Source organism: Sebastes umbrosus, chromosome 1 (genome assembly GCF_015220745.1).
Source record: "Sebastes umbrosus isolate fSebUmb1 chromosome 1, fSebUmb1.pri, whole genome shotgun sequence".
Lineage (NCBI taxonomy): Eukaryota > Metazoa > Chordata > Actinopteri > Perciformes > Sebastidae > Sebastes > Sebastes umbrosus.
The window spans coordinates 8,283,781-8,294,358 of record NC_051269.1 but is presented as its reverse complement, the minus strand read 5'-3'; the positions used below and the strand labels follow the sequence as shown (position 1 = coordinate 8,294,358).

Below are 10,578 nucleotides of genomic sequence, written 5' to 3'. Positions count from 1 at the left end.
ATATATTAAAAGACCTTGTTGAAAAATAAATGTTTGTCTCAACTCACCTCGTTGCTTTACATTCTGTGTGTTGCATCTAAACGGCGCTGTAAAGCTGCTGCTTTTGGCTCATTGTTAGGTGTGCCAGGGTCCGGTTCATCCATCTGTAGCTCCTCTGGAGCACAGACACAGCATGTTGGTCTGCCACATTGTGCAGCACGCGATTTTGGTTTTGACACGGTGGTTAAGGCATGTCATCTCTGGGACATAGGTTTAAATGTGTTTTTGTTGTGCCTTCTGATGTTAAACATTATGCGCAAACTAGTAAAGAAATATGTGGGTTTTTTTTTGGATCCCACATCATAAATAAAGCTCAGTAATTTGAGTGGAAAAAATATTTTTACGCATTTAGCGAGTTTCAGTACTTTGTAGTTTGACACTGCCAGATGACAGAGTTTGGAGGACGGCCCGCACATTTTCACGACTGGTCTAGAGTTTGCGGCACGGTCCGCACATTCTCACGTCACGTTGACATTTATACATCCCGGCGTGAGCGTGAAACACAGCGTACGCAACATTTTAGTACGTGCGCACCGTTTATACATGAGGCCCCAGGGGAATCTTAAAGTTACTCCTGAAGGATAACCACAAAAATTGCAAGCGATTCAAAGGGAGAAGGGGAACACCAAATGAAAACAGGCCTAAAGGAAGGCTCCCTACACTCAATATAACTTGAAAAGACTAAAACTAAAACACCGCTATCGAGCAGCTGACTAGAACAGAGATCCTGCAGGTCCTTTCAGCTGTCAGCATTCCCACGCATTTTCAGCAGGAAATGCATTTTCTAGTTAGTATTATTAGACTGCAAATCAGCCACGTTGTAAGTGTGGCTCCGTCTATTTCTTAAAGATGCCCACTTAAGCTATAGAGTCCAAGCATGTAGTTGACGCGTTTCAATAAAACTCCGTAGTCCATGTTCTTCATTTCAACCGTTTACTGAAAATCTTTCTTTAGTCTTCAAATACAAAAATGGTAACAAAATATCAAAAACATAAGCAGTAAAAAAGCAAGAACAGTAATATTAAGCACGGTATATTAAGCACGGTCAAAGACTAGTGTGCTCTCCAGGCTCCATGGCTTCAACTGAATCGCTTAAAGAGCACATGCAGCACAATTTAGCTTTCGCCCAATCAGAATACAGGACTGGCTGCAGTCACACTTGGTCCTTATTGAGCACACTGCAGTGAAACTACAGAGTTATTTATCTCAAGCAAATAAAACAAAATGTAAATTAACCACAGATATTTCTACTGAACAAATGGCTCTAACATGCACATTTTATCTTAAACTATGTTATTCAAATTTAAGGAAATCATTTTGAAAGATGTATGTCACAACTCAAATATGAATTGAGAATTTGTGCTTACATCAGTTCCTCAAAGTAAGCATGCGCAAAATACCCAGAAGTGAGGCTCTACTCAGCTGCAGGACAGCGTGACCACTGAGACTATGACGCCTTCTCTGCACCGACGGTGACTGTTCGGCCAGGACGGAGCAATCTGTTTTAATAACTCCATTACAAAATTTATAATTATTATGTAACCCGGGCACTTAGCAGAAACCCAGGCTATTACAACCCGACAACGCCACTCTGGGAATTTCACCCAGAGCATAACCCAACCAAATTACACAAGTTCCTTGATAAAGAGACGGGGCAGAGACGTGAGTTTCAAGTTTCAAAATCAAATAACTTTTATTTAAATTCAAAAATGGTGATTAGTTGCTGCAATGATAAAAGCTGCAAGAGAGGCCAGGCTAGAAAAATAATGTCCTTTATTACAAAAATAGAGTTAAAATGTTTTTTAAAAAATGTCACTACACCACTAACCTTACCAGTACAGGAGGAAGGGTGCCAGGGAAACCCACAGGAGGAATGGAGTGAGGGGAGAGGAAATGCAGAACAGTTCACCACCACCAGTAGTTGGAAAAACACACAGTTACTTCCACTCACACTGCAAGGTAAAGAGCACACAGGGGTTAGGAGGACACAGCAAGCCACATGCAATAAGAACCCCAACACAAGAAGAATCCCTCCACCCACTGACCAACCACCTGCAAGGATATAGCAACCCAACCGTCCTGTTAACTGGCAGAGAGCTAGGAATGTTCACTTCCCGATTACCTCCACAACAGCTGGTTTACAGATAAACTAAATAAATGCCCCCTCCCCTATTACAGCAAGAAACCTATGTTGGTGTTGGGCCACCACTTTAAACAAAAAGAAAGAAAGAAATTAACAAAAGCAAAACACACTAACAACAAATGCAGAAGTTAGAGGTAAACGGGTAAACAGATTATTAAAAATAAATCAACATACAAAAGCCCAATACAACCAAAAATAACTTAATAACCAGAAATAGGAAAAATAAAATAACTAACTAAGGGACAAAAACAGCAGTGGCAACAGAGCTCCTCCTCCGCCACCTACAGCCAACTACGTCACACAGGAAGCACCAGTTTCCTCGTTCCTCGAGCCGCAAGTTACGGTGACCAAACAATTGGCCCACGTGTGATCATCCAGCACGCCAACGCACACACACCGTATCCTACGCTCTTCATATAAAGCTGCACGAGCGTCGCGGGGGGGAGCTGAGACTGCAAACGGCACCTTAGTCTGATGTTCATCTCCCTCAACAGCAGTAACAGGGCAGAACAGAGTGAGCCGAGCCTCCGCTTGGCCACCAACTGCTCCCTTTAAGGGGCTGCTAGACTAGGGGAGTGATCAAGGTGTCAACCGTTCTCAATCTCAGTGATTAAGGGGTGTGGCGACGGGGGAAAGATCACCCATTACAATTAGTTGCAACTTTGACGTGATCTGTTGGGGGTCTTGGGAATGCATGTCGCCTAGCTCACTAGCTATAGAGTGCTACAGGAATGAGTCCTAAAGCCCGGATATGAGTTAGCATTTTAGCACATTAGAGCTAACTAAAATCAGATTCTGATGTGCAAGATGCAAGTAAAATCATATCTAAATTTAGTCCTCTGCCGCTAACCTCTGGAACAGCTTACCTTTTCATATCAACAGCTCAGACAAACAGAATAGTTGAAGTCGCTGCTGAACCTCTTTTTGCTGGCGTTTCATTAAGTTAATTTTCTGTTGTGCTGCAACTCCTTTACTGCTATTATGTGCACATTATTACCTCCTTCAAGGCCCGAGGTTATGTTTTCATCAGCGTTGGTTTGTCTGTTATCAGGATTACTCCAAAAGTTTGTGATGGATTTGAATGAATTGTTTTGGAGGGGTGGAGTGTAGCACAATGAACAACCCATTAGATTTTGGTGGCGATCCGGATCATGATCCAGATTCAGGATTTTCTTTTAAGAATTCCAATCAGCCTGAGCATTAAGACCACAGGGTATAACACATGCGCAGTGTAGCTGATGACACGTTGATGACGCATGACCCCGCCTTCTTCCTTCTGAGAGCAGAGAGATACGTGTGTGGATGTGTGGCGAGACATCGAGGTGCGACGGGAGCTGCTGGCCGTCCGCGGTGAGAAAGAAAAAAAAAGCGGTAGATGACGGGATGAGAGACGACGTAGTGTAACGTTATACAGACATAACAAGGCTGCTGAATGAGAGAGGCATCCGCCGATACGTTACACGGAAACACACCGTGTTAACAACAAGACGACCACCTCACGGTACCGCCAGCTGTGAGCTGTGATCTCTTTTTAAAGTCAGGCACCTTGGCGGAGGTCTGCGCTCTCCGAGTGCCATTCTAGTGTTTATTGATTTTACTCTGTTCTTATTGTTGCTTGCTTTGTATTCATTGTCATCATGTACATGTTCAGCAAGAGAGAGAGGGAGGGAGAGAGAGAGAGAGAGAGAGAGAGAGAGAGAGAGAGAGCGAGAGAGAGAGAGAGAGAGAAAGAGAAAAAGAGAGAAAGAGAGAGAGAGAGAGACTACCAAGACCTTCACACAACCAAGACCTACACACTACCAAGACCTTCACACTACCAAGACCTTCACACTACCAAGACCTACACACAACCAAGACCTACACACTACCAAGACCTACACACTATCAAGACCTACACACTACCAAGACCTACACACAACCAAGACCTACACACTACCAAGACATACACACTATCAAGACCTACACACTACCCAGACCTACACACTACCCAGACCTACACACTACCCAGACCTACACACAACCAAGACCTACACACTACCGAGACCTACACACTACCCAGACACCCTAAAGACACCCTAATAATTAAAGACACAGATGTGAGTTATTTTTTTCAATATCAAGTTTCCTCTATAAAACCTCCCTGGTCAAGACCTGTACAGCATCACTTGGGGTAATACAATATATTGTATTAACAAGTTTAGATTCAAGGAAAGACAGAGGTTCTGTAGGACATCTGAAGCTCAAATGTGTCCACCATGTTAAGTCGTCATCAGCCTGACAACCCACAGTAGTCATCATGGTAAAAAAGTGTTATTAAGTTTTCTCAAAGTCTGGTGTTTTATGGAGAAAAAAAGCCTGAACTACAGGATTCTCTCTATTATTGTATATTTGTTAAAAAGAAAAAGTAGTAGGAAGAAATTCCCCAAACTTCCAGTTATCTAACAGCATTTTAAGCATGGGCTTTTTTCTTTGCTCAGATAATGAAACGAAGAAGCTCTTTCACCCCAACAGATATGTGTTTGAGGCTTTGGAGCTCTGAACAAACTGGAAAAGGAGAACACTACATAGACTTGACTCTTTCTATGTTGTTGTCTTTAGTCAAAGAGTGTTAAACTGAATCAAAAACCAACATCTCTGCCGACACCAACGTCAAACAGACGCGAGTGTCAGAAACAACTTTATATACTGCTTTGCCAGACACAAACACACACGCGCACACACACACACACACAAACACACGCACACACACACACACACACACACACACACACACACACACACACACACACACACACACACACACACACACGCACACACACACACACACACACACACACACACACACACACACAAAGCATCCTATTGGACGATTGCATCCTTCAGTAATCAGGCCGTCATCTGTGTCAGCTGTAGCTCCACCTGTCTTCACTCTGGAAGTAATCAGTGGCGTCTGGTGATCCACCTCATTGTGGCTCTTGTAATGCATCTTACACAAAAATCCAAGAGATTTGATCAATACACACTTTAAATCAATCTCATGTATTGCAACGAACAAAATAAATGCACATAAAGAAAGAGATGTAAATATGTAAAGAAAGAGATGTAGAGTCCATGTGGCAAGACGGTTTCGTTCATGTATCCAAAACAGTTTAAAAAGCCATAAATCCACAACAGTTGTTGTGTTTAAAGCTGCATGATACGGTTTGAATAAAGAACAAACAATAGTCCCGTTTGTGTGCTCTCCAGGTTGCTCAGAGAATCACCAAAGCACCACAGCTGTGGTTATACAGAGGAGACAACAAGCCCAGTGAAAATAAAACGTTCTGAACACGGTCTAGAAACAAGTGTTGAGCGTATCGTCAGAGGAATAATACGAGCTGAAGTGGAGAAAAAGAGCGTTCTTCTATCAGTATGTGGGGAAAGAAGTTGGAATTTGTATTCAATATATGAACTTGTGATTGTGTTCAATAACTATGATAACAAAATCCTCATGTCACAACTAATAAGTTATGTTACCTTTTAGTTTTAATCTTTTTTTAGATTGTTTTTAACAGAGACTGACTGACTCTAAACATGAACACTGGACTTTGTGGTGTTTCAGGAGGAAAACTGCCTCAGTTATTCTCTCCTAGTCACATTTACTCCATCGGCTTTGTATGATACCCTGGAAAAAAGACAAGAAAAGACTTAGTTCATTCTTGTTTATTGATTATAGAAACCTTCAGTTTGTTCACACATCCCATCAGTAAAGTCTGCTAAATGACTCTTGTTCAATGATTTCACGTACAGATTCATTTTCATCCACACAATCAGTTTGTTTGAGCAGAATCTCAGCGATGTAACAGAGAATAATGATTTCCTTATTGATTATGATCATGATAATTACAGTTTCATTAAACATCTTAGTATCTCGTTTGTACGTCGATCTGGACGACAACATTTAGTCTGCCCAACAAATAAATGTGATTCTAGATATCTTTACAAAAAGTGGTGAGAACAGAATATCTATGATAAGAAATAAATCACTAGACCTTCCTTTAAGACCCGTGCAGTGGAAGAGAAACAACAACACACACACACACACACACATATATATATATATACAAATATTCATCAAACATTTAGAGCACAGAGAAGTTTACAAAGTAGAGCCCATAATGTTTGATTGACAGCTGATCTCTGTGCAGTGAAGACATGAAAAGAACAAGACTCAGTCTAAAGCGAGTATCTGTCTGGACCGTATCTGGTCAGGATGTGAATTTGTGGCTAAATTGTTACACAAATAATCAGTGGTCATGTCTATCATGTTTTATGAACAGTTTTTTCCACTTATATCTTAATGTTTGATTGAAAGACAACTTATAATGAAGCAAATTGCATTCAGTAATAGTAAATGGTGACATTTACTAGTCAGTATATTATACATTTTATACAAGGTGTAAATGTATCATCATGACATACAGTCTGCAGGTTAAAAGTATTTCAGCTTTTTATTAAAGCATGTGTATCAAAAGCATTCATCATATAAGTGGTGTGTAACAATATATACATACTCACAAAGTTGATGTCATCACTGATGTTGTTGCTGCGTGTTTATTCCTAGATGGAGTGTTGATGGAGCAGCTACAATGTTAGCATAGCCTGGCACTGATCGATCCGGACTCCGTTCAGAAAACAAGCATTTTAAAAGTTGTTTGCTTGCTGTGTTGCGGACAGACCCGACAAAGCATGAATTCAGTCTTTTTACAAATCAACATCATAATGTCGTTATTTCGGCATCATTTTGATCCGTTTATTGATATTAAATCACAGCACAGTGTGTTTATTTTGGGTTCATACCGCAGTAGCGACGTGTGGCTTGCTAATGTGCTTCCTGCTTGGTGTGAATGCACGGTGGTAACACAATACGAAGCACAACGTAACGTAACTTAAACTACTATAAACAATAGCACATGCACAACAACAGCACGATGTAATGATTCAATGAACCGCTGACACAATCCCCAGAAAACATAAACACTGAACTGTTCTCCAGCTTTTCATTTAGAAAGAGCAACAACCAATGAGGAACCTGCAACAGTCGCTGATGAATCCTGTAACTTCATCACTCAGTCAGTCAGGCAGTGACACACTTTAGTGTTTGTAGGGCTGGTCCTCTGCGGTCCAGACACAAATCAGCTCTGCAGCAACAATGATGGACACCAGAGAAGTTTAAGAGTTAAAACACAGAATTTAACCCTTAAATGACTTCTGTCTATTTCAGTTTACACAACTCAGCAGTGTCATCATAACCTAAAAGCCTAAGTCCAGCATAGAGAGGCTCAGTGAATGTGGTCTGGACTCTGTGGAGGAGAGTCATGGTTTCAGAGACGCTGTAGAAGGACAGAATACCTGCACTGTGATCCAGGTACACTCCTACTCTGGAGGACGGAGGACCTGAGACGGGGGTTTGGACATCGTTGTACCGAAAGCTATAACTGTTTTGGTAACAAACTAACGCCCAAGATTTATCATTGTATCCAAACAAACGTTCATTCGACCCCCCCCCTGCTCTGCTGATACTCTTGTATGCGACTGCTACATAAACTCCTTTCCCTCTCCTCTCCACCTCCCAGTAACAACGTCCAGTCAGACTCTCTCTACTCAGGACCTGACGACAATATCCAGTGAATCTGTCTGGGTGACTAGAATAAGACTGTTGTTGTCTCATAAATGTTGCTTTTCTGTTCCCCTCAGATAATAACAGCTGTGTGTGTGCTGTGTTTGGATCCAGGGTGATTTCTCGTGAATATTGTAAGAATCCAGCTCTGGTCTTGGGCTCTGGTTGTGACAGTAAAACATCCATTTCAGTCACTGTCTGTGAGACGTTTGTCCATTTCTCTCTCAGAACGTCCTGTAGTTTATCTCTGACTTCTGACACAGCCGCCGTCACGTCCTCAAAGTAGCTCAGAGGACGGATATTGATGCTGGATGTAGATTCAGTGAGTGGTGACAGTGAGGGGTAGTTAAGAAGAAACTGGTTGTGATCCTCTGTGTGTGACAGCAGCTTCATCTCAGCGTCTCTCCTCTTCAGCTCAGTGATCTCCTGCTCCAGCTTCTCCTGAAGCTCTTTGACTCGACTCACTTCACTTTTCTGCTGGGATCTGACCTGCTGCTTCACATCACAGCTTCTTTTCTCCATGAGACGGATCAGCTCGGTGAAGATCTTCTCGCTGTCCTCCACTGCTTTATCAGCAGAGTGATTGACGGCCTCCACCTCCTGTTGGAGCAGCTTCACATCTTTCTCTCTGTCCTGGATCCTCTGCTGGATGTTGAGTCGATTCACCTCCAGCTCTCTCTGCCTCTCGGTCCTTTCTGCTGCAGCTGAGACGGTGTCGTGGCCTTTATGTTCATCCACAGAGCAGAGATAACAGATACACTGCTGATCAGTACGACAGAACATCTTCATCACCTCGTCGTGACGAGAGCAGATGTTCTCCTGGAGCTTCTTGGAGGGCTCCACCAGCTTGTGTTTCTTTAACGGAGCTGAGTCATAATGACGCTGGAGGTGTTTCTCACAGTAAGAGGCCAGACACACCAGACAGGACTTGAAGGCTTTCAGTTTCCTCCCAGTGCAGACATCACAGGCCACATCTTCAGGTCCAGCATAGCAGTGATCAGCAGGAGCAGCTTGGAGTCCAGTCTTCTTCAGTTCCTCCACTAAAACTGCTAACATGGTGTTTTTCAGCAGGACAGGCCTCGGTGTGAAGGTCTGCCTACACTGAGGGCAGCTGTAGATCTTCTTCTCATCCTCTCCATCCCAGAAGCTTTTAATACAGTTCATGCAGTAGCTGTGTCCACAGGTAGTTGCCACCGGATCCTTCAGTACATCCAGACAGATCGAACAAGAGATTGCTTCCTGGTCCAGACGAAATCCTTTCTGCGCCATTTCACCTCTCAGTAGCAACGACTGTCTGAGTTTCACTTCCTGAGAACCGACACTAGTTTGAACTCTGATGTAATCATCATGTGTTATGTTGGTTACACCCACCTTCAAACTGTCGATCTGAAGGGGAGGGAACAAGGAAATAAGAGGACCGGGTTATCAAGCTATGAATCATTCCAGGACGAGGAGCAGCACGACTGACTACGTCCCAAATCACATACTTTTCCTTTTTACTTCTAGCACACTGCAGCTGCCCTTACAAAGTACGTACTGTTGCATGCAGTATAAATACAATATATCTGCTGTGCAGAGGATTGTGGGTCAGAACAGCCAGAAAAGCATGCTGGCTTTCATACTGTAAAATGTGACCAGATGTAGTAGGACATCCTGGTATTTTTGGCACACTGCATTTGACATACTATGCATTGGGACATAATAAATCTTTTTTTCTGTCATACTAAGTAGTATGGTAGAATGGGTTTTGGAACGCACAGTATGTTTCGTCATTTACAAACGGAGCCTCGGTTCAAACCTGCTCCACATTTGAAAACATTTCAGTTTTCAGCTGTAAAATATTTCTTGGCTCCTCAGGCTTTGGTGATGGCTCCACATTTCTCATAAACTCTTCCTCACCCGGGACAGGAACCCGGTGTGGGCAACAGACCGCTGTACGGGCAACCGTTTACAGACAGGCTAGTGACACATTACACACACTCCTGAGGCTGCAGAGATTGTTTTTAAGAAATCTCATAAGCCATTGTTTTACTGCTTAATTTTTCATTTTACATAAGAAAGTAGAGATAAGTAACCTAAGCAACTAGTGTAGTAATAATAATAATAATTTATATAACACATGTCAAACTTAAGTACAAAGTTCTTTCCAGATTAAAAGATTTACAGAAAAGAAATGAAAAATAAATCTAAATCTCATGTAACAGCGGGGCAGCTAAGCTGAAATATTCATAACAATTGTGCATTTTGCGATTAAAGCAACAAATTTGGCACAGATGTAGGGTTATATGTCACGAAAAGATATAGATATCGGGGCGCTGCCAATTCAGCCCCTGACGGACGCCGCAGCCACTTTCCAAAATGGCCGCAAAATAGGTTTTCCAAAACGTTGCAGAAAACTGATTTTACGACTCTTGATGATTTCCAAGGTGCGTTCAAGCTGAAGAGATCAGATGTCAGAAGATCACAGAAATGATTTTTTTACCTCCTCATTCTTTAAGGGTACTTTTAAAAGCTTTTAACCTGAGAAAAACATGAAAACCAAATAAAAGGAGCATGGTCACTTCAGGGTCAAACTTCACCCCCATGCCTTCATGGTAGAATGACAACCAGTAAAGCAGTAAAACTGACAGAGGTAACGCTGGATACTTTTATTGGTTGCCAGTAACCTCTAATCACAGTTAAAGTGATGCTGAACTTTGGTAGAACTTTGGGTTGTATTGCTAGCAGTAAAACTGAC

General features: G+C 42.2%; 2 protein-coding genes across 3 annotated transcripts in view; one reads left to right on the top strand and one right to left on the bottom strand.

The window, feature by feature from the left end:
* Positions 1-10,578, top strand: part of LOC119486943 (ral GTPase-activating protein subunit beta-like) — a 592,951-nt gene that overhangs the window by 140,254 nt on the left and 442,119 nt on the right. The gene's annotated exons all lie outside the window — the stretch shown is intronic.
* Positions 7,110-9,110, bottom strand: LOC119487070 (E3 ubiquitin/ISG15 ligase TRIM25-like). Its single transcript, XM_037767718.1, has one exon. The coding sequence runs from the start codon at positions 9,108-9,110 to the stop codon at positions 7,437-7,439; it is 1,674 nt and encodes a 557-aa protein (XP_037623646.1). The 3' UTR covers positions 7,110-7,436.